The sequence below is a fragment of the Myodes glareolus genome, chromosome 23 (assembly GCF_982192425.1).
Source record: "Myodes glareolus chromosome 23, mMyoGla1.1, whole genome shotgun sequence".
In the NCBI taxonomy this organism is placed as follows: Eukaryota; Metazoa; Chordata; class Mammalia; order Rodentia; family Cricetidae; genus Myodes; species Myodes glareolus.
The window spans coordinates 49,812,609-49,838,193 of NC_142048.1; the positions used below are offsets into that span (position 1 = coordinate 49,812,609).

The 25,585-nt window shown below is 46.2% G+C and overlaps 1 protein-coding gene across 2 annotated transcripts in view; it reads left to right on the forward strand.

Moving 5' to 3' along the window:
- The window catches only part of Atp7b (ATPase copper transporting beta), a 74,331-nt gene extending 56,787 nt beyond the window's left edge, over window positions 1-17,544 (forward strand). For both annotated transcript variants that reach the window (XM_087900817.1, XM_087900816.1), the window contains 12 exons: window positions 809-936; window positions 1,043-1,197; window positions 1,624-1,758; window positions 4,323-4,517; window positions 5,880-6,062; window positions 7,040-7,190; window positions 9,890-10,033; window positions 12,442-12,584; window positions 13,142-13,345; window positions 13,426-13,543; window positions 14,810-14,912; window positions 15,526-17,544. In XM_087900817.1, coding sequence (XP_087756943.1) covers window positions 809-936; window positions 1,043-1,197; window positions 1,624-1,758; window positions 4,323-4,517; window positions 5,880-6,062; window positions 7,040-7,190; window positions 9,890-10,033; window positions 12,442-12,584; window positions 13,142-13,345; window positions 13,426-13,543; window positions 14,810-14,912; window positions 15,526-15,799 — 1,933 coding nt within the window. In that variant the 3' untranslated portion in view covers window positions 15,800-17,544. The remainder of the gene's footprint in view (window positions 1-808; window positions 937-1,042; window positions 1,198-1,623; window positions 1,759-4,322; window positions 4,518-5,879; window positions 6,063-7,039; window positions 7,191-9,889; window positions 10,034-12,441; window positions 12,585-13,141; window positions 13,346-13,425; window positions 13,544-14,809; window positions 14,913-15,525) is intronic.
- The last annotated feature ends 8,041 nt before the right edge of the window (window positions 17,545-25,585 follow it).

The window sequence follows — 25,585 nt, forward strand, 5'->3', positions numbered from 1 at the left end:
TGTCCAGGCCACTGTAGTCATTACCTTGAGTGGCTGTCCTAAGCTTGCATTGGCTGCTGGTGCTTCTCCACGTTCAGACCGGTAACCTTTCTAAAGGCCTATGTTGCACCAGTTCATCTGTACTGCTGTATGGTGGAATCCTTCAGCAACTTCCTGCTTTCTTTGGGTAAAGTCTCTAGCCCTTAGCATGGCAGTGGAAGTCTGCTTTCAACTGCACACGCCCCTGTCAAGCTCAGCCCCTTGCCATCGCTCAGTGCCAAGCAAGTATAGCCATCGCCTAGCAGAAATGAGATTTGGTTCTAGGACCCTCAGATACCAAGTCACCCCATTCTTAAGCCCTTCCTCTGAAATGGAATAGTATTTGTATAGAATTTCACATCTTTCCGTATACTTTAAATCATCTCTAGAATAATGATGACACATTTATAATGCAATTACTATGTGAATAGGTATTATACTGTATTGTTTAGAGAACAATAATGTAAAAATATGTGAATATTGAGTACAGACAGGTCCCTCCTCCTGTGTGTGTGTGTGAGAGAGAGAGAGAAAGAGAGCGAGAGATAGACAGATAGATAGATAGATTTTACTGGAGATGGGACCCAGGGCCTCTTACATGCTAAGCAAGTGTTGAACCACCAAGCTACGTCCTAATCCCTTTCCTGAATATTTTTGATGCAAGATTGATTGTGTCTGCTAATTTAGAGCTCTCATACATAGGGTTTAGCTGTAAAAGGTCCGGTAGTCAGTCTAGGACCCGGTCTGATTACAGACCAGGAGGATGTTATCTGGATGTCTTCTGTTGCAGAGAGGAGCAAGTGCCCATGGAGCTGGTGCAGCGAGGTGATATCATCAAGGTTGTCCCTGGGGGCAAGTTCCCAGTGGATGGGAAAGTCTTGGAAGGCAATACCATGGCCGATGAGTCCCTCATCACAGGTTAGGTGGTTTGTTTTATGTTCCCTTCAGTGGGGTCATGGTCGTCGCTGGTGCATATGACACAGACTGGGCTGAGCGAGTCATTGACTTGGGTCTTCTCTTCTAGGAGAGGCCATGCCTGTCACTAAGAAACCCGGCAGCATAGTGATCGCTGGCTCTATAAATGCTCACGGCTCTGTGCTCATTAAAGCCACCCACGTGGGCAATGACACCACGCTGGCTCAGATTGTGAAGCTGGTGGAAGAGGCTCAGATGTCAAAGGTAGTGATGAAAATTAAAATACGTGATGAAATCCCTCCTTTGAGAAGTGGTCACAGCCTAGCATACCAGAGGTCCTGGAGTCCATCTCCAGCACTGACTAAAATGGAGTGGTGGGGCCACACAGACCTTACATCCCTAGCTAGTCCAGGACACTGGAAGATCAGGACTTCACGCTCATTCTGGGCCCAGGCCAGCTCCAGACCGCCCGGGGCTACAGTGTATCCTGCCTCCAGCTCCAGAATGACCGGGCTACATTGTATCCTGCCTCCAGACAAAGAAACGTGAGGGTTAATCTCAAGGTTCATAGTACAACCCATCAGTTACCGAGGAGATGATTCCTAAGCGGGAATGGAGGGAGCTTGGACCCAAACCTTAGTCTTGTCTGTGGTTGTAACCGTCTGTGGTCTTACTGCTTTATTTTCATAGGCGCCCATTCAGCAGCTGGCTGACCGGTTTAGTGGATACTTTGTCCCATTTATCATCATCATTTCAACCTTGACATTGGTGGTGTGGATTGTCATCGGTTTTGTCGATTTTGGTGTTGTTCAGAAATACTTCCCTGTAAGTCGGGTGCCTTGGACAGGATGGTTGTCATGCTTTAAGTAACTTACTGCCATTAACCCTATTCTCTCGTGTCTTGGATTCCCTGGGCTTTATTATCTATCCATTAGGTCTTATTTGCTTTTTTCACTTATGGACAGCAAAGTCTGCGTCATCGTAGGGTAATCAGTCTACTTCTGAAGTTCTTTAGTGAGGATGCTCACTGAAGGTCAGGGATCTCACTCAGCGGCAGGTACTCACTCAGTTTGTGCAAGGCCCTGGGTTCCATCGTTGGCACTGATACACACATACACAAATGCACTTTGCTTTCTACTTAGAGATAATGTTCATCATTTGGCTCCCAGTTGGAGTGCTTCAGGAATTTATTGGCCATTATAAGACATTCGTTATAGAAAATAGACCACAATTTTGATGACACAATACTGTGCTAGATCTTAGGGAAAATGTGTTTTTTGATCTCATTAGCTACTAACACCAGCTTTAATATCCTGCCTCCCCAAACAGTGGCGCTTCTCAGTGTTACTACTGAAAGGCTATATGTCATTGTAGACAAGGCTTTCTGATGATTAAACAGTTATTTAACAGTAGCATAAGGAGAGTTCTAATTTTAAGAACTATGTGAAGAACACTATCTTAGGAAATACTGTTTTATCAAACTTCAAAAACAAATGGAAAATACAATGTATCCTCAGAAAAATGTATGTGCTTAAGAAACAAGAGCGGACATCAGTGATGTCTAAAGACATTGTTGTTTTTATGACTGTGGTTTTATGAACTGACTCCTGGAGGCCCACAGTTGAGAGGCCAGCAGTGCCAGGCCTGAACCCATCAATAACCCATCAATGCCACCAGTGAGTGGAGCATCATCTCGTATTAACCCATGCCAGGGCTTATTTTAGCTTAGAGTAACAGAGTAAAGAACTAAATACAAAACCTGTTTCTTCTTTTCAAATAGTTTCTGCCCGCGGGTAAAGGTATATCACACACAGTGTACACCGTTTACTGAGATGCCATTTTCTCCCTCGGTGTTTGTATATTAAGTTGAGAAAGTCTTAATTGAGTCCTTTGTGGCATCTGAGAAGCCCTTTGGTGCTCTAAAGAGTGACCCGTGAATGTGTTCCTAGAATTGCCAACAGCAGCGCCCAGCCTGACGGTCAGGGGTTCCGCTCTTTGGGAAGTGGCGAGCATGTGGCTCTCTGCTGCTCCGCACTTTGTCCTCTTACTCTGATTCTTTGTTTCCATTTCTAACTCAGGGTGTGTGTTAACAACTGGGGTGCTGCCTGTTTCTTTCACATACTGTTGTCCCTGCGGCAAGAGTGTCGTTCGTAGGGAGTGCTCATGTTAGTTCTCAAAGTTTATCAGTGCCACTAAAATGCCAAGTGTCATTTTAGTAAGAATGACAGTTAAAAGGATCACATTGTCTTTATCTCTTAAATCCCATATTTGTTAAGTAGCATGCCCTTCTACATGACTACAGTGGCTTCTATGAATATTAAATAACTCTTACAGCATGCCTTGTTTTAAAATCGTGTCTTTTGAAAGGATAAAGGATGTGAAGAAGTTGTGATTCATAATCTCATTTCAGAAAACACACTTTTTATTATGATTAGTGAGTGTCATGGTTCTTAGAACAGTGTCCCACAGCCGTAACCATTATGAAAATGCAGCAAGATGAGTGGCGATCCCAGACAGCGAGTACTAATCTCACCGTGTGCCATGACACCGTAAAGCAGACCTCTCTATTGCTTTCTTTGGGTGATGAAACATGCCTAGAAGAATAAAGCTGTTACTAGAAGTGCCCCCGTGCTACCCTTTGCAGCTTTCTGTGGTTGATGCGTTAGACAGAAGATTTAAGGAAACCATAGCAGGTTTCCTTATGCTGCCTTTTAAATCTCACTGTCTAACTGGTTCCTTTCTGCCTTAGTGCATGTAGCCTCATCTTCTGGTCAGTTGCCTAGTACTCCATTGTGTCTGTAGCTTAGTTGACCAATTCCCTTTTGGTCATCCCCAGGTTTTGCTATAACGGAAAGAAAATGGGGATAGATATCCTTGCATCATCTGAATGTAGATTCTTTGGAGAGCTATTGAAGCGTTCATAATAATGAAACTCAAAACAATGATGGTTGTAATTTCTAACATGCCGTGCCAGTGCTGTTCTGTGCAGATGTCTGTTTATGTGCTTTTGTCTCATTTATAAGCACAAAGCACTTTGTGAGATACCTTAATCACCATTTTATACCCAGGGAAGCTAAGGCAGAGAGGGGTGAAGTTAACAGTAGCACTGGGCGTATGACCTACGTGGTCTGACTTCTGAGTTTGTGCTCCACTAGGGTCTACATGACTCTGTTTCTGTCCCACCTTGCCTCTTTGAGGGAAGCTATAGGAAGAAGTTGGGGAAGTAGGAAGTGGGGCATGGAAGTCAGCTCTGATACTGAAGCTGCACAGGATACAGGCGTGTTCCCTAAACTAGCTCACTGCGTTCTCAGTTCCTACAGCCCCACTGTGGCGGTCTTGGTGTGCGACTTCTCCCTGAATGCCCCATCTGATGTTTCCCTCCTCTGCAGAACCCGAGTAAGCATATCTCGCAGACAGAGGTGATCATCCGTTTCGCCTTCCAGACGTCCATCACCGTGCTGTGCATTGCCTGCCCCTGCTCCTTGGGGCTGGCCACACCCACAGCAGTTATGGTGGGCACCGGGGTGGCTGCCCAGAATGGTGTCCTGATCAAAGGAGGCAAGCCTCTGGAGATGGCACACAAGGTAAGCCCTGTCAGGTCCTCTGTGGGAACTTGGATAACAGTTTTTACTTATAACATAGTAACTCCTTACTGTTCTTAAGAGGAAAGCCTGCCGGTAAGTGTTGGTGGCTGGAGCAGGAAGCCATGACTGCCTGGGAGTAGCAGCAAAACCAGCAGCAGTTAATGGCTGTACAATTCGCTGCTTCGTGGACAGTCATGAACTCCATCTCATGTGGTAGATGGGATTCGTAAGAGACTGCATCAGGGGGAGGTTAGGTAACCTGCAGCTGTTAACCAAGTTGCCAGCTCACAGGTTCCTGTGACTTGGAAGAGCGACAGTGTCTATTACGACTCTTCACTTAGGTCTGGTGGTGATATGTGCCTGCAGTCCCAGCTCTCAGGAGGCCGAGGCAGCAGGATCATGAGTTCACGTCTTACCTGAACTGCCTAGTGAGACTGTATCTAAGAGCCCAAAGTCCTCCTTTTGCCCAGCACTGCAGTCTGCACTCCTATCTGTTCTCTGCGCTGTTTGCTGAACACTTCCTGCAGGCGGGCTCCGCACCAGGCTCTGACACTAGTCACGGCTCCAAGTTTCCAAGGATCTTACAGCATAGGGGAAGGACAGGTGTCCCAAATACTGAGTATTAGGACTACGACTCCGTCAGGACACTGTACTGGGGCTTGGTCTGTTCAGGGGTCCTTAAGTAGTGCTGGTGCTCGGGGAAGTTGAGTAAGAGCTGGCCTGCTGATGCGGTAGGGGTGTTGTGGAAGTGAAATGGTGGGTAGGTGAAGATCACCCGAGGGGACCAGGCAGCTGTGTGGACCATACATGAAGTCTGCTGCGTTTCCCTCCACTGCTCTGACCCTAGCACTCAGCCCCACAGCACCTGGAGACACTGTGCTGAAAAAAATTAACGAACAACTAGAAGAAACTCTGAGACAGAGAACGTGTTGAGGGAGAGCCTTGTTATAAAAGCTTTGGAAGATCACACAGTAGAGTAGGCTGCTCCTTCAAGCCGCTAGGCTGCATGCTGGGAAAGTCAGACTGGCTGTGCGGTAAGGGTGAACTAGGGGAGCAGGGATGTCTGGAGGGAGAAGATCAATTAACAGTATTGAAGGCTGAGGCTACCACTGAGCTTGGGGATCCAACAGTGTTTTTAATCTGCTGCTCTTGGATCATGGTCTGAACAGAGCAACCTGCTGCCCTCTACTGGGTCAAAGGAAAAGTACAGTCAGCTGTACAGACTGGCAGTTGTTGCCTGCAGAGTTGGGAAGGTAGCAGTAGTTCCCTGCCCAAGGCAGGTTGGAAGAAGCTCTGCCTTAAGACGCGGGAACTCTGAAAGCTGCCTCCATGTTAAGTCCTGACATGAAGTTGTTCTTGCAGATAAAGACTGTTATGTTTGACAAAACTGGCACCATCACCCATGGGGTCCCCAGAGTCATGCGGTTCCTGTTGCTTGTGGACACGGCTACACTGTCCCTCAGGAAGGTTCTGGCCGTGGTGGGTACTGCAGAGGCCAGCAGCGAGCACCCCTTGGGTGTGGCAGTCACCAAATACTGCAAAGAGGTATGCAGACCTTGGCATTGCATTTCAGGCTTTGGCCTTGGCCTCACACATCACAACCCCTTCTTTCTCATCAACCTCATCCTCCACGCACTTCCCTGCTGAGCTGCCTTGGAGGAGGTCGTCACTTGTGGTAGACAGGGCTTGTAGTGGCTCCATCATGGTTATTTGTGGAACGAGATGATAACACAGGACGTAGGACAGAATGAGTGAGACATGACTCCTCTGCCTTCTGAGAATCTAAGTCTGAGGCAGGGGAAGACAGGTACTTCAGTAATTTCTTTATTCGGTGAGGGTGAGGGGACGCAAACATTTAGCACACGTGAGCTAAGAAGCCTGAATTTGGGGAGTTCAGAGAAGCACTGTACCTCTCCTTCTGCCCTGGAATGCATTAGGGGACTATACTGATAGTGTCTAAATGGCTTGAGAAAAATTTTATCATTGATATATGGGGTGATATAGGTACCTCAGGAAAACATCAACAAGGGAGAGGGTGTTTGAAAAATTTTATACTGTGCTTGTCCCTCAGAGGGGTCAACACACTGCTGCTTGACCTCTCCCTGTATGGGTCAGGGGAAAGACTTTCCCTTGCTGGCTGTTCTGATGACTGCCATCATTTCTGATCCCTTCCCTGGGTATCACACACGGGGAATGATGTCTGGCAGCTTCAGAGTGACTTTGTCCCACTCCACTTACGAGCCCATCGTTGTAGTGTAATCACTTTCAACATGAAAACGTCTGCACAGTATGAGGTGATTGGACTTTTCTCTTGGATCCGCAGCCTGCCCGTGTCACGAGGAATTCACCTAGGGAGGGCTTAACTCTTTAACCTGACTCAGGTTGACAACCAACCCTGAGTCTGATGAGAGAACGTTTGCTGAGCTCATAGTGCCCTTCCTTCACTTCGCCTTTCCCTGCTCCTACCTGCTTCTCCTCACTGGCCTCACTCCAGTCTCTGTCCTGCTCTCCTGCCTCCACAGGAACTTGGGACAGAGACCCTTGGATACTGCACAGACTTCCAGGCAGTGCCAGGCTGTGGGATTGGCTGTAAAGTTAGCAACGTGGAAAGCATCCTGGCCCACAGTGATCCGACTGGTCTCCTGAATGGGGTTGGCAACTCTCCCACAAAAGGTATTTCTTGCATTTGTCCCTCCTGGATCTGGGAGTGGCTGGACCCATCTTGGGTGAAAGCAAAGTCAAGCCAGTCTGTACCAGACCCAACTGTGTGATTCCCTTGCTGTAGAGATGAAAGGCCCACTGCTGGACACTCTGTGCCTTGCCTACCCCAGTAATGCCTGCTTTTTCTCTTGCCTGCTTTGGTTCATCTAAAATTTTTATGTATTTTGTTTTTGCAATGGGTTTTGCTGTGTTAGCTTCCAACCTGTGGACTCGAGTGACCCTCCCACCTCAGCCTTCCAGGTAGCCGAGACTGTAGGTGTGCACTACCGTCCCTGACTGATGCCTCCAGATTCTCATGCCTATGGAAGGCCCAAGTAGCATAGGACTCAGAGTCATAGCTACTCCTTCCCTGGAATGTCATCTTTCTCACTCCAGACTGATTCTCCTTCCCGTAGCTACCGGGGGGCAGTGGCACAGCATCTGTTCTCCCTGTCGCTTCCCCAGCTGGGTGCTCTCTGGTGTTATGTGCTTTCAGAGCTGACAGAAAGTCAGGGAAGCGGAAATGGTCTGTTCACACCAGGGAAAGACACTGCCCAATGGCAGATGCTGATTTCAGTTTTACTGGTTTTTTGTTTGTTTGATTGATTTTGTTTAAGGCAAGGTCAAACTGTGTAACTTAGGCTTGTCTTGAACTTCTGGGGTTCTCCTGTCTCACCTTCTGAGTGCTGGGATTGCAGGCATGCGGCACTGCCTGCACCCTACCTTGTCTGTCTGTCTGCCTTCCTAACTTCTTTCTTTTATTCCTGTGTGTACATGGTGTCTGCACAAGTGTGTCTATCTGTGTGTGGTGATGGCAGGACTTGCTTATGTGTGCATGCAGAGGAAGGGGGGTGTTAGGTGTCCCGCTCTACCACTCTCCACTTTTAACCCCTGAAGATTCTCTTGCTGAACCTAGAGCTCCCTGTTGTGGGCTTGGCTGGCAGGAACTCACTGTTGTGGGCTAGGCTGGCAGGCCAGTGTTCTTCCTGTCTGATCCCTCCCATGGTGCTGGGGTTCCACGGACCAGGCTTTGATATGAGTGCTGGGGATCAAAACTTAGGTTCCCAAGCTTGCATAGCAAGCACATTTAAGCACTGAGCCATCTCCCTTGCCTGCTTCCCCCACCCCCAATATTTCCCAGATTACATTAAACTGGTAGCGAGCACTAGAATGCCCCCCCCCAAGTAAATCCTTATTGAGGCGATGTTATTAGATGCCATCCATGTGCTGCCTTTTAATAGTTTCAATCCCTAAGGTGACTTTTCCATTAGAGCATGCAGAAGCTGGTAGTGTCTCAGCAGGGTCATAGACTGCTAGAAGGTGGCAGATCAAAAGTCGCTTGTGCTTTCTGGAGCCGTGGTTCTAAAGCCTGTCACAGAGGCTGGGTGTACTGCTTGCCTTCAGTCACAGGACTTGGGAGATAGGGCAGGAGTACCAGGCGTATACAACCAACCTGAGCTACATTGTTGTGGAAGATCCCAGCCAGCAAGAGTCAAGCATGCACTTAAAGAGACAGAAGAAACTATTTATTTGTGGCCAGAAATCCAAGGTGATGCTTTGGAAAGGTCCAGCCCTGCTTGTGCACATCTTACAGCTTTGATGAGTCAGCTCATCAAAGTGGGTGGTCAGTGAGCTCCATGTCCACCAAAGGAATTTCTGTCACCAGTGTGTTTATAGAAATAGAATGAGCGTCTCTGCAGATCAGTGTTTTGCAGGCAATGGTAGAAATACGCAAACGTTTGGAAGCAGCAACAGAAGAGTTCCTTTCTTAGCCTGTAGGACTGACAGTGAGTCACTTGTTTAGGCGGTCTCTGTACATTTGTCTTTCAAAGACGAGGGGAAGGGGCCTGATCATGCAGGAAATCAGGGGACTCTAGGTGAGACTTTATCCCATTCTGCTTCTTTCTACACAATCATGGTTTCAAGGACAGCATTTCCATTAGCTTGTCATGACATAGAGCAGTAATTTGATCTTGTTAGATTCATATATGAGTGTTGTGTGTGTGAGTGTGTGTGTATGTGTATGTATACCCACACATTTATATCCCCTTGTCAATGTAAGACTCTATCTCAAACAATAACATGTATATGTATCATAGAAACAGACTTACCTGATTTTGTTGATTCACTTTGGGTCATATAATCCTGCCAGAAAATAATCTAGTTAACACATTCTTCGGTCTGACCTAAAACGCCATCCTCTAACTCCTATAAAAAAAAAAGCATCAGGGCCTGGAGAGATGTCTCAGCTGTTTAGAACACTTGCTTTTCTTGCAGACGACCCAGGTCCTGTTCCAGTACTCACATGGGGGCTCACAACCATCTGTAATTCCAGTTTCGTGGGATCTGACACCCTCTGACCTCCATGAGTGTCAGGCATGCACATGGTGTGCATACATACATACATGCAAGCAAAATACTCTTTCTCATACATTAAATAAGTACCTCTAGTGGCATGCAAACACATTACATGATGTTTAACATGCCGACAGCATTTTCACACATATAGAAGGCATGAAACACTGCATTTAATTCACACTGGTGTTCTTTATACTGCGTCTCTTTCTGGTCATTCAAGGGGAGTGTCGCAGGAGGTTATAGTCAGTGTCTGGGTTTTACTTCATTCACTGTGAAGCTGGCCTTTCCAGGAGTAACCGCTCTCTTTTGAATAGGTTCAGGCCCGCAGACCTTCTCGGTGCTGATTGGAAACCGGGAATGGATGAGGCGCAACGGTTTGACCATCTCCAGTGAGATCAGTGACACCATGACAGACCACGAGATGAAAGGACAGACAGCCATCCTGGTGGCTATTGATGGTAACCTCTGCCTGAGATTAGAGCACAGTTCACCCTGCCAGCTCTGTAGGAGGCTCCTCTGTCTTCCCCTTCCTCTCCCTTCCATTCTTTCTTTTTCTTCTTGTCCCCTTTCTCTCCTCTTCCTTTTGCTTGCCTTGGTTTTTCTCTCTTTTTTCTTATCTTGAAAGTCTCCCTTCTGTTACTCTGCTGTGTTTCCAGGATCTCTTGCTCTTTTCACTTGCTTACTTCTCTTGGGGCCCCTTCTTTTTTAAAATGACTTCTTTTAGTTTTGAGATTATAATGTAATCACGTCATCTTCCCTTCCCTTTCCTCCCTCTAAACTCTCCAATATACCTCTCTTTGCTCTCAAAATCATGGCCTCAAATTCATTAATTGTTAACATATATGTATGTGCCGGCTGATTTTTTTGTGTCAACTTGGCACAAGCTATTGTTACCACAGAGGAAGGAGCCTCAGTCGAGGAAATGCCTCCATGAGATGCAGCCGTAAGGCATTTTTTAAATTAATGATCAATTGAGTAGGGTGTTAGGGGAGGTGGTACCATCCCTGGGGTGTTGGTTCTGGTTTCTATAAGAAATTAGGCTGAGCAAGCCGTGGGAAGCAAGCCAGCAAGCAGCACCTTCCATGGCCTCTGCATCAGCTTCTACCTCTAGGTTCTAGTCCTGCTTGAGTTCCTGTTCTGACTTCCCCCAGTGATGGACTGTGATCTGTGTGTAAGTCAAATAATCTCTTTCCTCCTCAACTTGTGTTTTTGATCATGGTGTTTCATCGCAGCAATAGAAACCCTGACTAAGACAGTGTAAATGTATGTATGTGTATATTTCCAAATACATAAGTACAGCCAGCTCAGTCTGTACGATGTTTCTTTTATGTATGTTTCCAGGGCTAGCTGTTTGGTGTCTCTTCCCTGGGAAGACTGTTTCTCCCACTCTCCACTCTCAGTCAAGAGTCGAGGCTTTCCTTTGTCGTATCTCCATCTTGATTCAGTGCCTAGAATCAGTGCCTTGATTTTGCTCCTAGAAGTCTAAATTGCTTCTTGTCATCTTTGCGTCTGTCTAAGGTGACAATTCGGTCACCCGTCTCACTCGTCACTGCAGACAAAACAGGAATTCAGAGGCCTCCCTGCAGAAGCCTTAGTGGACGGAGGCCCCTGCAGCTTCCCCCTGTCCGATTCATGGGTGGGCACAGTTTCTCACAACTGTAGGTGTCTTAGCACTCAGGGTACGCCAGGCTGTGTGCTGGAGAGATCGGAGCCTACGATTTGTTCACTCTAGTGTTCATTATTAGAACTAAAACTGGGTTTGAACAAAAAATAGTTTACAACCCTGTATTTTGAATGCTCCAGTCAAATATGCCTTCCTGCCTCATTTCTACCCCCATAGTCCTTATAAACCTTGGGCTCTGCAAGTCCTTCTGATAGAACTGGGATAAGGAGAGGCTCTGTGCCCGGTGTATTCCTCTTACTGTGTCACATCGCAGCCAGGAGCTTTAGGAGAAAGCATACTGTACAATACATGTTTTCTGTGGGAAGAGACAAAGACGGACAGCTTTCCTAGGCTAGCTGTCCATCACTGTAAGCAGCGTTTGTATATTTCTCATATTTCAATAAGCAAACATACACTAGGTTCTGTTTTTTGTTTTAATTTGCTTTTATTTTCATGGTGCCTGAGGATGTCAACATTTAAATGAATATTTCAGCCATTTGTATTTCATATTTTGAGAGTTTTCTATTTTCTATTTAAATATTCCTGTGTGTGTGTGTATGTATGTATGTGTGTGTGTGTCTAGTTTTTATTGAGCTATGTATTTTACTCTGCTCTCTTCCCTTCCTCTTTCCTCCCCTTCTACTCTCTCCCATGGTCTCCATGCTCCAATTTACTCAGGAGATCTTGCCTTTTTCTACTTCCCATGTAGATTAGATCCATGTATGTCTCTCTTAGGGTCCTCATTGTTGTCTAGGTTCTCTGGGATTGTGAATTGTAGGCTTATTTATTTATTTATTTATTGCTTTATGTCTAAAAGCCATACATATGATATTTGTGTTTCTAGTCTGGGTTACCTCACTTGATATGATGTTTTTAGATCTATCCATTTGCCTGCAAATTTCAAGATGTCATTTTTTTTCTGCTATGTAGTACTCCATTGATACTCTAGGTTCTTATTATACAAAAGGTTCTTGGCAAAATAATATATGTTCCCAGTGGAAACTATGGACAATCCGCAGGGTTTTGGAGGAGTATGTGAGATTGTCCCTGCTCCCACCCCTTCAGGAGCCACTGTGTACACTTTGCCATCATTTTCAGGACTGAAAAAAAAAGGCAAATCAACAGAACCAGACACATATGAGGTACTTTGGGGGGATCAGTTCCTCTGGTCCGCTGTTGCTGATTGCGGATGCTGTGTTTCAGGTGCACTCTGCGGGATGATTGCCGTCGCGGACGCCGTCAAACCCGAGGCTGCCCTGGCTATCTACACACTGAAAAGCATGGGCGTGGATGTGGCTCTAATCACAGGGGACAACCGCAAGACAGCCAGAGCCATTGCCACTCAGGTATGACAGTGACCAGACAGTCTTTGTCCTTGAAAATTATAAACATGGCCACTCATGTAAAATAGATAAGTAAGTAAGTAAAAAAAAAAAAAAAGTGAAAGTAATCTAAGCAGCTGGTGTGAAAGCTGAGGCTGAGGCAGGTGGACCTCTGAGTTTGACTCCACCTTGATCTATGGGGCAAGTTTCAGGCAGTCACAGCTACATAGAGACCGTGTCTCCAAACCAAACCAAAATAAACAAACAATAAGAACAAAACCTATCGTTTAAGCATCTTATTATGGGAGTGGGTTTTTTTTTCTTCAACCTACTTATGGACTGAGGCGAATGACTTGAAGAGCCCATTTAGTTCTGAGCTTGGGGCACGAGGATGTGTCGCCGGATGGCTCCCCATAACCCATGGCTCTAGTGTGAATGTCTGAACATTGTACTTCTACCCCTGCACACCCTCCTCCAGCCAGCCGGGCATATGCAAAGCCATGAGAATGTCATTGCTGCTAAGGATCTCCACTTCTGGTCATCTCTCACCTACATTAAGGCATTGATTTCCTTCCTTTCAGGTTGGCATCAACAAAGTCTTTGCTGAGGTACTGCCTTCTCACAAGGTGGCCAAGGTCCAGGAACTCCAGAATGAAGGGCAGAAAGTAGCCATGGTGGGAGATGGGGTGAATGACTCCCCAGCCTTGGCCCAGGCCGACGTGGGGATTGCTATTGGGACCGGCACAGATGTCGCCATCGAAGCAGCAGACGTGGTTCTTATCAGAGTGAGCTCGGCTGTGTCCAGGTCATAGGAGGGGCTGGGGTTGGCACGAGTTCATTATTCAAGCGTGCTCCTCTCCTGTAGAATGACTTACTGGATGTGGTGGCCAGTATTCATCTTTCCAAGAGGACTGTCCGGCGGATCCGGGTCAATCTGGTGCTGGCATTGATTTATAACATGGTTGGAATACCTATTGCCGCAGGTAGGTAGGGGCAGCTCTCACCTCTTACGTCACCTTTGGTCTTTCTGCTAAGTCCATGATGAACTCTTGAATCATCTTTCCCTTGGGCTGGCTGGCCAGACATGGTATGGAAAGTCCTGAGGGGGCCTCACAGCTTCCTTCACTCTGGCCCTCTGTAGACTGCTGCTTAAGAGGCTTGGCCATTCCTTTAAGGTGACCCTAATCTCTGAAGCTTTATTAAGACACGTGGACTGAGTAATGAGCATCGTGGAGTGTTTTGAGGTGCCTGCGATGCCAGACACATAACCTATTGTCTTAGAGCCTGTCTTTAAAGTTAATCCTGCCCAGACTCTGGTCTAACTGCCACAAATGACCTGGAGAGAAAAAATATTTCTGCTTTAAAACTGCCCTTCCCTCCCACTCCCCGCCCAAATAATGAGGAACCAGGCAAGGGATCGTTCCAGACACTTCTGCAAGGCTTCGTAGGCTGAAAGGACCTGAAGATTAATTTTTTTTGTTACATTTTATTTGTGTGTGTATGTGTGTGCGTATGTGCATGTGTGCGTGTGCATGTGTGTGCGTGCCTGCGTGTGTGCATGTGCGTGTGTGTGAATGTGTGCGTACCTGCGTGTGTGTGCGTGCGTGCGTGTGTGCGCACTTGAGTATTGATTGAGGTGAGAGGATTCCGTGCCAGAATCAGTTCTTGCATTCCATTATGTGGTCCTCGGAACACTCCCAGGCCATTAGGCTTGGCAGGAAGTTCCTTCACCCACTAGGCTGTCTTGTTAGCCCCTGGCCGAAAGTTCTTAAGCACAGCTTTTCTGTCTGTTTCTCTTTTGTGTACAAGTGGCTAGCGGTGACTTCCATAATAGAAATTATCCAGTCTGCCCCAGCCTCCTGAATCTCGAAGTCAGACAAGGGTCTTTCTGTCTCCAGAGCCTGCTCAGGAATTTCATTTCAGTCCTTTCTTAGACTCCTGCAGGGGGATGTCTGGGACCTGGCTTTCGGCCCTCCCAACAGACCAGATTGTTATCTCTGTAGACAGGGACTATGACCATCTATAGTGCTTGTCCCCTGTGGTTCCCAGTCCCTGAGTTGGTGATGCTACCAATTCATAGATCTAATCAGATAGGCAAGAGAGACCCACCTTCCCTTCACAGCACCTCTGCTAGCTTTGGAAGATGGTCTGACCTCAGAAGCTCGTGGGCATAGTTATCTCCTCCGTTCCCCGAGGAGGGCTCTCAGTGTTCCCTGGCAGTCAGGTGACGCTTGCCCTTTTTATGGCAGGTGTCTTCATGCCCATTGGCATCGTCCTGCAGCCGTGGATGGGCTCAGCGGCCATGGCAGCCTCCTCTGTGTCTGTGGTGCTCTCCTCTCTTCAGCTCAAGTGGTGAGTCCTGGGCCTGGAGCGCTGCTGGAGTCCCGGCAGGCTCCGCTGTATATGTTCACAGCGGTGGGGGCACACAGCCTGCTTCCTTGTCCTCGTTCCCTGTTATTTATCCGGGAAAACGGCAAAGGACCTGAGTGGGTTTCTGCAGTGGCTTTTCAGCACCCTGGACAAGAAACTGATCGCTTGCCCATTGTCTTAGGCTGGGCCTTTCTCATGTGCTCAGGAGCTATTTGTATGAACACATGCCAGCACATGGTCCCCGTATATCACCAGTTTTCCTCCTTAACAAAGATGTTCACGGACTAGGGATACCACTCACTAGCAGAGCCCCTCTCTAGCATGTGCAAGACCCTGGTTTCAGTCCCTAACACTGCCAGAAAAGTAAGACATTGATTTCCTGATTCATACATTCATTGAATGAAAGTGAATGACAGCCTACTGTGTGGGGTTGTGACAGAAAGTTTCTGGATCAGGTGAACTTGAGTCATGGGAATTCAGGTTCTTTTTCCGTCAAGACCCATGAAATTCTGTTACATGTGTTACTGAAAAATGTTGATTTCACCCACGAGAAAGAGCCTTATGATTCAAGTACTCTTGGATTCTTGCCTTCCAGCTACAGAAAACCTGATGTGGAGAGATACGAGGCGCAGGCCCATGGCCGCATGAAGCCTCTGAATGCATCCCAGGTCAGTGTGCACGTTGGCATGGATGACCGACGGCGGGATTCTCCTAAGGCCACGTCGTGGGACCAGGTCAGCTATGTGAGCCAAGTGTCTCTGTCCTCCTTGACACCAGACAGACTGTCTCGTCGTGGTGGCACGGCAGATGACACTGGGGACAAATGGTCCCTGCTTCTGAGTGACAGGGATGAAGAGCAGTGCATCTGAGAGCTCCAGGTGGCAGCCCTGGGCAGGCCAAGGTGCTCCTTCTAGGTGAGCCTGCATCCGCTCAGTCTGGTTGAGCCTGCAGGGGTAGCCCCAACAAACAGCAGTGGGGGGAGTGAAGCTCATCATGAGCCCCGACCGTCCTGCTAGCCTTCCTGCAGCGTGTGGGAACTTAACCTGGTGTATCTGCAGACACCGGGTAGGACTGCTCCCTCCAAACCCTGCTTGGATTCTGGTATAGGAGAGAAAGCCAGCACTCCTCAGAGCTCCGCCTCCTGTATTTGTAAGGCTGGCAGTGAAATGGGAAACCGTCAGTACCAAAAGCCTAGTCAAGTCCCCTGGAGAACGCCCATCCAGAGCCTTTCCATACTAAGAGCTCCCAGAAAGCTTGGCATTACATAGGGCACATGGGCCCTGCAAGCTGAAGGGTCCCTCAGATGTGCCTGCTGCTCTCTGCCTTGTGTGGCTGGCATCTTGATACCAGGATGTGCTTGCCCTCTATCTTCTGAGGACAGAATCCCTGACTTGGGTTAGATGCTCTGGCTCTTCTGGCTCCTTGCATTTTCTGCCTAAATGTGGCTCCCCAATTTACACCCCAACCCAAAAGCTTCCCTGCATCCCTCTTTACTCTGAGGAGAGATTTCTGTCCCACCAAGAGCCAATTCTGCAGATTTGTACATGCTGCTCCCAAACAGCTGGAGGGACGCCAGGGTCCATTTTCCCAGGGGGTCCAGGTCCTCGTCACCCAGGGCATCCTATATGGCCCTGCCTTGACCTGTGGTGCTTAAAGCAATGTCTCTTGGTAGGCGTAAGCATAAGGAAACTTTTCTGTCACTTGGTGGGGTCCCGTGGAGTTTGTCACAAATGCCTACTGTGTGTGCCTAGAGGTAACTGTTTTATCAGAAGCGAGTGTCCTGAGAAAGCTGTCTGCTGCTGAGGGACATCTAATAGAGGGGCATGCACAGCTCTCCAGTAAAATGGCTTTGTCATCAATGACTGTGATCAGATGACATCAGAAGGTCCAGCTTAACTGAGCGACTGAACTACCTGGAACAGATTGGCAGAATCAGATTCCTCTCTTTGTGACACACACAAAAAATATTACCTTTATTGAATGTCATTTATTGCCAGGGGCAGTTAGTACTTTTTACAGATTTAATTGTCTCTTTCCCCCCCAAAGTAGCTCAGTAGCAATTGTCTACATTTTAAAAACAAGGAAACGGATTCAGAGGAGCTCAGTGTCTCCCTAGGAACGCACAGCCAGTGTGCGGTTCGGTTGGCCCTGAAGGCTGCTGCCATCTTAAATATCAGTATGCTTGGTTAGAGTAAACTGGACAGAGGTCCTTGTCTCTGGAGGAGCAAATGTGCCAGGACACGTGTTAGTTGTATCAACTTAGAGCGCAGCTGGTCGCGAGGTTACTAACCTTCACTTTGGATGGTCAGTTTCAGTTTTGCATATGTGTTTTTGTGGAGTTTTTTCCTCTAAAGTCCCAAGTTCCGGGATTTGTTGTGCTCTTTGTTTTGAACCCCTCCGCACCCTCGGCCAGACCTCTTCCCACTGTTTCCACCCATTCAGTCTACAGCTTTGTTTTGGAATTTTTCTTGCTTTGGAATAAGGTAATCATTTTCTAAAGACTCTAATTGTGTTGATTTTTTTTTTACACCTGAGAACAGAAGCATCATGTTCACATGTAGACATGAAAATATTTATGTAATTGTACAAATAAATAACTTTTTAGATGTTCGAAGAGTCTGGAATCTTTTCTGATTGGAGAACCGTTCGCTCTTCAAAGCTTCCCATGCAGCGGGAGGGTAAAGTTGCATGCTCTCTTCCGGGAGTCGCCATGGCTTGCTCTGTCTGCATGAGGACCCATGAGGACTCCTTTGGAGGACAGAGACAGAGAAGAATAGGATTCTAGCAGTGGAGGCACGAGGTGGTGGGGATGCAATATTGCCTTGCCCTGGTCAGAACCCCTCTGCTGAAGTCTGCTGGCAGCTGCTTGAGTGCCATGCGCCACTGCTGAGAGGACTTCATTGAAGTCACCGCCCCAATGGGTTGACTTACGGACTTTGGCTTTCCTCACCAACTTTCTCTGTTTCTGAATGCAAGCTGGTATAGCCTCTTTGGATGTCAGTGTGGCTGGCGCTTTCTCAGAAAATTAGGAAACAACCTTTCTCAAGACCCAACAATACCACTTTTGGGTATATATCCAAAGGATGCTCAATTGTGCCACAAGGACATGTGCTCAACTATGTTCATAGCAGCTTTGTTTGTCATAGCCAGAACCTGGAAACAACCTAAATGCCCCTCGACTGAGGAAATGTGGTACATTTATACAATAGAGTCCTACACAGCAGAAAAAAAAATGACATCTTGAATTTTGCAGGAAAATGTTTGGAGCTAGAAAACACTATTTTGAGTGAGGTAACCCAGACACAGGAAGACAATTATCACATGTACTCACTCATAGGTGGTTTTTAAACATAAAGCAAAGAAAACCAGCCTAAAAACCACAATCCCAGAGAACTTAGACAACACTGTGGACACTAAGAGAGACTTACATAGATCTAATCTACATGAGAAGTAGAAAAAGAAAAGATCTCCTGAGGAAATTGGGAGAATGGGGACCTTGGGGGAGGGTGGAAAGGGGAAGGGGAGAGGCAGGGAGGGGAGCAGAGAAAAATGTAGAGCTCAATAAGAAAGGAAATAAAAAAAAATTAAAAAAAGACTTCAAGTACTGTATTGGATAGGTATTAAAAAGAGTGAATAACTTTCTCTTGTTCCTGATTTCAGTGAAATTGCTTTGTGTTTTTTTGTTTAGTGTGTAGGCTTCTTGTATAGTATCCTTATTATGTTGAGATATGCCCCTGTATCCCTAGTCTCTTTAAGACCTTTATCATGAAGGGTTGTTGGATTTTGTCAAAGGCCTTACTGCATCTTATGAGATTTACATGAGGGATTATGTCTATCAGTTTGCCTTTGTAGAACCATCCCTGAATCTCTGGGATGAAGCATACTTGATCATGGTAGATGGTCTATGATGTGTTGTTGGGTTTAGTTTGATATTATTCTATTGAGAACTTTTGCTTCTATGTTCATAAGGGTCTGTAATTTCATTGTTGAGTCTTTGTGTGGTTTGCATATCAGGGTAAAATTGGCCTTGTAAAAAGAATTAGGCAATGTTCTTTCAGTTTTGTGGAATAATTTCAGGAGTATTGGCATAATTCTTCTTTGAAGATCCTATAGAATTCTATGCTGAATCCATTTGGCCCTGGCTTTTTTTTTTTTTCCTGGTTGGGAGGCTCTTAATGACTGCTTGTATTTCATTAGAGGTTATAGGTCGGTTCAAATTGCTTGCCTGATCTTGATTTAACTTTGGCAGGTCATATATATTAATAAAATTGTCCATTTCCTTTTGAGTTTTCCAGTTAGGTGGAGTACAAAGTATGTCCTTATGATTCTCTGGATTTCATTGGTGTCTGTTGTGATGTCCACCTTTTTGCTTTTAATTTTATTAATTTGCATCTTTTCTGTCTTTTGGTTAAGTTGGCTAAGGGTTTATCAATCTTCCTGATTTTTCTCAACCAACCGTGTTTCATTGAATCTACGTATTTTGTTGTTGTTTCTAACTTATTGATTTCAATCCTGAGTTTATTTCTTGCCATCTACTCCTTTTGGATGTTAATTCTTCTTTTTGTTCTAGAGCTTTCAGGTCTAACATTAGGTTACTAATATGAGATCTCTTCAGTTTTTTATGTAAGTATTTAGTACTATGAACTTGCCTCTTAGTACTGTCTTTATTGTTTATAGCTTTGGGGATGTTGTATTTTTGTTTTCTCTCAGTTCTAAGAACTTTTTAAGTTCCTTCTTAATTTTTGTGCTGCTCTAATTTTCATTCAGTCATGAGTTGTTCAGTTTCCATGAGTTTGTGTATTTTTGTTGTTTCTATTATTGTTATATTTTTGTTATATTGTTATATTTATTGTTTCTATTATATGGTAGTCAGATAGGATTCAGGGTGTTGTTTCAATTTCTTACCCAGTTATGATGCCTATGAACCACAACGACCACCAGCATGGTATAACCTTAAGGGTACTATAATGCCAACCGTACCTTGGTGGTAATCATCTCCTATTTTATTGGACTTGAGACCCACTCAATAGGTATGCCTTATAAGGGAACCCTAGCTAATCACTCAGGGCTCATGAAGTCATGGATCTTGGAGGAGAACCTATAGCCACCACTGTACTAAACCAGCACAATCCCTAACTACAGTCTTACTATTTGCCTTTAGGCCCACAGATGTGTAGTCTTGACCTCTCATCAAGGGCATTTCCCTTTGCAGCAGAGACCCCAGTCCCAGGGGATCTATTTACAAACCAACTCCTGCACTTAAGGCTCGGGAATTGTTGCAGAAGCTGGGGTGGAAAGATCTCAAGAGCCAGAGGAGCCGGGGATTTTCTGAGATTGTGCCTCTTGTGATCTCAGGAGCTATATCCACAAAGTTCTACCAATATGAATGCCTAAACTTGACCTGAATGAGGACAGCAATATGACATGCTATAGTTGACAAGGAGAGGCCGAAGAGGCCTCAAAGAACCATGGGTAACTAAGGATGCCTGAGCGTGGGAGAGAGAGTCTTTTCCAGGGAAGTGACTAGTTGGTTATCCAATACCAAATGGCCAACCTTGAAAACATACGTACAAGTAACATTTTACAGAATGAGCCAGTTGTATTTAGGATCTATGCATATGCAAATGTAATAACCATTAATGAAATAAGAGACCATGAATTTGAAAGAGTACAAGGTGTGTGTATGTGTGTGTATGTGTATGGGGGGGGGTATGTGTATGGGGGGGGTATGTGTGTGGGAGGGTTTGGAGCCAGGAAAAGGGGAGACATTGTAATTGCTTTGTAATTGCAGAGGCAAAACCGAGTTTGTAAGGAGGAAAAACACTAACAAAAACAGGTTCTAGAGTGACGGCTCAGTCATTAAGAGCGCTTGCTCTTGCAGAGAACCCAGTTATGATCTCAGCACCACATGGTGTCTCACAACCATCTGTGAACTCTAGCTCCGAGGAATCAGATGCTGTCTTCTAGTCTCTGAGGGCACCAGACACACGTAGTACACAGACATACACGTGGGCAAAACACCCATACACATAAAACTAAATCTTTTTTCTTCAACCGAGTTTAGCCATTGTACCCATCTTCCTTTTTTCTTTGGAATGTTGTAGGGTTTTCTCTTTCTCACTCATTTGGGCTCAGTGTTTCTATCCAGCACCAGCCGGCCACACTGATTTGGGCCTGCAGCAAGGCAGGGGTTGCCCTCTTCAGGAGCTGGGGTGGGGCGGGGGAAGGATGAGAGAGACTGTACTAGCTGCCTCTTTGCAGTTTTGTCCCATCCAGGTCGCCAGCCTCCTGCATGGCACTGCTCACCGTCAGGCAGGAAACCCCCTTGCAGACAGACAGACCCCCAAACTCTGCTTTACTGCTTTCCTAGGTATTTCTCAGCCCAGCCCAGTTAACAATCAGTATTAACCAGGGGAGCTCATTGTGGTTCAGCGCCTTTGTGTTAGGAGGCAGACTAGCTGCATGGTAAGACTTAAGGAAAAACAAACGAACAAACAACAAAAACCTGAGTATCTGTCACTTGTCTCCAGGACACAGTGCTGAAACATTTCTGCATCATTTTTTTTTCCACCGTAATATTTTCACTTCTTTTCTTTTTGGATGTCCTTATGTGATGATGAAACTCCTGGGTTAGGTCCATCTTGCTCTGTCTCTCTTTTATGTGTGTTCCCTACATTTCCCCCTTTCCTTACCTTTCTTTTCCTTCCCTCTTTTCCTACTTTCCTTTCAAGTTTTTGTTAGTTGTTTATCCCTTATTCCCACTTCTACCCTGTCTTCCCCTTGCCCACCCCAGTCCAACCCTTCCTGTTCCATTATTTCTTTACCCCTTCGTACCTTTATTTCCCTTCCTTTAATTAACACTCCCATTACCCCCTACTAAGTTCGTGACCTCTATGGATATTCAGAATGAAACACACATATCTAAAGATTCAAAACTAATGTCTATACAAAAGAGAAAGCATGTTTGTTTTTAAGTCTGGCTTACCAGCATAATTATTTCTAACTCCACCTATTTGTCTGTTAATTTTCTAATTTGTTTATCATTAATAACTGAATAATATTCCCTTGTGTGCATGTACCACATTTCCATCATTTATTCCTTAGTTGATGGGCGTCTAGGTTGTTTCTAGACTATTGTAACTAGAGCAGCAATGAACACAGATGAGCAGGTGTCTCTAGCATAGGATGTAGGGTTCTTTGGGTATATTGCCAAATCACATCGTGATAGATCTAACTTTTTGAGGAACCTCCACACTGATGTGTGTGGTGGCTTCACCGGTTTGCACTCCCACCAGCAGTAAGTAGTGAGCCTCAAAAGTGCAGGTGCTGGTGATAATTTCCTAAACAGAAGGGCCCTGACTGGGTAAACAGGATTGTTAGTGGGTAAACAGAAACCTAAACTCAGCATTCCACAGGAATCTCATGAGGCAGGTTTCCATTTACCAGGGAAACCATTACCTCCCTTATCTATCGCAACAGTCAGCTACCTCTGGCAAGGGTGACTAGTTCCTGATTAATCTGAACAGCCTGCATCAGATCAAAGACCAACCCCCCAACCCCCAAGCCACTTACCCCACCCCCGCTAACTATCACAAAGTCTGCTGGCTCTCCCACTGAACTCTTGTCTGTTATTCTTGGAGACACCTAGGCAGTTTGTTTCCCCAGTAACTTTTCTTTCTGCCCATGAAGTGATGCACAGTCTCCCTGGGCTCTCACTTAACAGTTACTTGCTTGTGACCCCGGTTCCTGGTGCTCTCAGATTTGAAGTGGTTGTCCCTGACTATGGAAGTTCCCTGAATGGGAGGCAGACCTAGCAGGGTGTGGCCCCATTATCCACAAGAAGTTAGTTTAAATGGATTCCTATAGATGCTGTATCCAAGGTTCCTAAACACCTCGGAGAGTGGAGCTCAGGCCCCTTAGGACTCATTGATCCTCCAGTGACTGGAAGGACCGGGACCTTTTTGTGACAGCAGAAACATCCATTTCTCTAGTACCCTTTATGCATACAGTAATTACATTGATCTTTTTCTATGGGTGTTTGTCTATTCACCCATTTTTTTTTTATTGTCAAGGTTTAATTTTTCTTTAGACTAGGTCATTCAGTGGTCCAGAATGGGCCAATTCTGAAGGCAGCGAGCACATTTTAGCCTGTCTCTGTGCTGCCCCATCTACAGTCTAGCCTGTCTTTATTTTCTCAGTGTCTCAGTTATGAGAACCTCTTTGGCACTTTTAGAAGCTGAGATGTGTTTGTGTCCCCATGAAACCCTCAAGTTTTTGGAGCTTTTTCTTGACTTGGTAACAAAAGCCAAAATTAGAGCCTGCCCATTCTAGAGAGTCCAAAGGAATGTATGATTTGAAAGCTTCTCATTAATCAAGCATTCAAGGAATGCCTGGTGGGCATATTAGGGTCCCATTTGGAGTGTGAAGAAGGGAAAACCTCCAGTTTTCTACCCTCTGCAGGCAGCTGTGGCCAAGAAAATCCCAACATACTTCATTCCTCAGAGTGAACAGTAAAAAGCAATTGTTAACGATCATCCCAGGTGGGTCCATGGGTTTGTAGAATAGACTCAACAAGAGAGGTCAGGGCTGTGGTTTTTCAGAGATTAGGGCATTTAAGATGGGCATTGGTGGCACACACCTTTAATCCGAGCAGGATAATCTCTATGAGTTCAAGGTCAACCTGGTCTATAAGAGCTAGTTCCAGGACAGGATCCAAAGCTAAAGAGAAACCATGTCTTGAACCCCCCCCCCCAAAAAAAAAGACCATTCAAAAAAACCAAAACAAACAAAAACAAAGCTCCAGAGATTAGGGCATTTGGAGTCTATCAGTTCTAGAGGTCTGCTGTAGAGAAAGAAATCAGGAATGAGCCTTGGTCTGTACCTGGGGCGGTAGGCCTCTCTAAGGTGGAAAGCAGGAGACAAGAATAGCCTCAACATCTTTTCATGGCTCCCCTTCCATGCACACTCATATTACAGAAATACACCCTCAACTTTAAAGCCACACAAGTAGCTCAGACACCTTATTAACCAGGGCCCTAGGTCAATAGATTAGATAAAGGCCTATGATTCTGCATCTCTAAGAGGCTCTTGGGTGAGGCCAACACTGTGTGTCACCTGTCAATCATCAGATGCTGTCCTAAGTAAGAGTGAAGCCTGAACTTGGAGGTGTAACAGTGTTGGTGAATTCCTCTAGCCTACAGGAGGCCTTAGATTTGATCTCTGGCACCAAACAATTCCTTAACTTTAATATAAATACGTCTTTACTTTCCTTGCCCCTCGGCGGCTCCCTGTTGCCCGCTGACCTTATGCCACACTTCGTATATAACTAACTCATCGGCCTCTCTGTCCCCCACATTCAGTCAATCATTTGCAGCTCCCCAGAGAACTGCGCTCTGCCGTTCTCACAAGGAATGCATCTGTTATCTCAGCCACCAGCTCGTTCCTACTCTGTTGGTGAGCTTCTCCAAGCCGTTAGCCCCTCTGGTGGGATGACCCAGGAGCTACCAGGAGTCTTCCCAGTCTTGCCTCTGTATCCTCACACCCAGACAGCTTTCACTGTACCTGCCCCCCTGTCGTCAGTCCCTTAGCCCTTGCCTGCTGACTTGTGAGCTTTCCCATTACTCTGGGGTGACGAGGAAGGTGTATCCGTTGCTGAGGAATGACCAAGATGGCCCTTTTCTCAGTGTCGCGTAAGAGACCACTGGAGAAGACAACTGTCACTTGACAAGTGCCTCAGGAAGCTGTCAGAGACGAGTAGCGGGCCTCTTTGACGCCTCTCCCCAGCACCCGAGGGTGACCTTTCACTGTTTCAGGTTCTGCTCTTCCAGATCTAGGTAGGAAACGGGACAGGACATCGGGCAAGTGTATCTCCAGACAGTGAAAGCCGGAAGAGACAGCTCTGTCTTGGAGTGATTCCTTGCTTTTCTCTCTAGCCATTGGGGAGGGTGAGTGGAGACTTGTAGAAATGTTTCCCTGAGGGGCTAACGGCTCGGAGAAGCTCACCAATAGAGCAGGAACGAGCTGGGGGCTGAGGTAGCAAACACATTCCAGGAGAGCTCAATGCTCTGGGGAGCTGCAAATGATTGTGTGTGTGTGTGTGTATGTGTGTGTCTGTGTGTGTGTGTATGTATGGTTGTGTGTGTATGTGTGTGTATGTGTGTGTGTATGTATGTGTGTGTGTATGTGTGTGTGTATGTGTGTGTATGTGTGTATGTGTGTGTATGTGTGTGTGTATGTGTGTGTGTGTATGTGTGTGTGTGTATGTGTGTGTGTGTATGTGTGTGTATGTGTGTGTGTGTGTGTGTGTGCAAACAGACTGATGAGTTACACAAGCAGTGTTGACAATAAGGTCAGGGGCAACAGGGAGCCGTCGAGGAATGGCAAGGAGTTTGGCCGACTTCTAGAAGTCTGTCCAAGTCAGGCCTCCCAAACTGGCCAGAGTAAAGAGCTCACTCCTGCAGGGTGACAGAGGCAAGATGTCTCAGCCCCTCTCTGTCCCTGTGTGTCTCTGTCTGACACTGGGTCTCCCTTACGCAACCGTACAAACCCCCACACAGGCAGAGGACACTGGGAACTGTCCGGAGCCAGCTGCAGTGCCCAACCATACTGTTTGGAGGATGGGATACACAAAAATCACAGAATCATGGCGAGGCAGG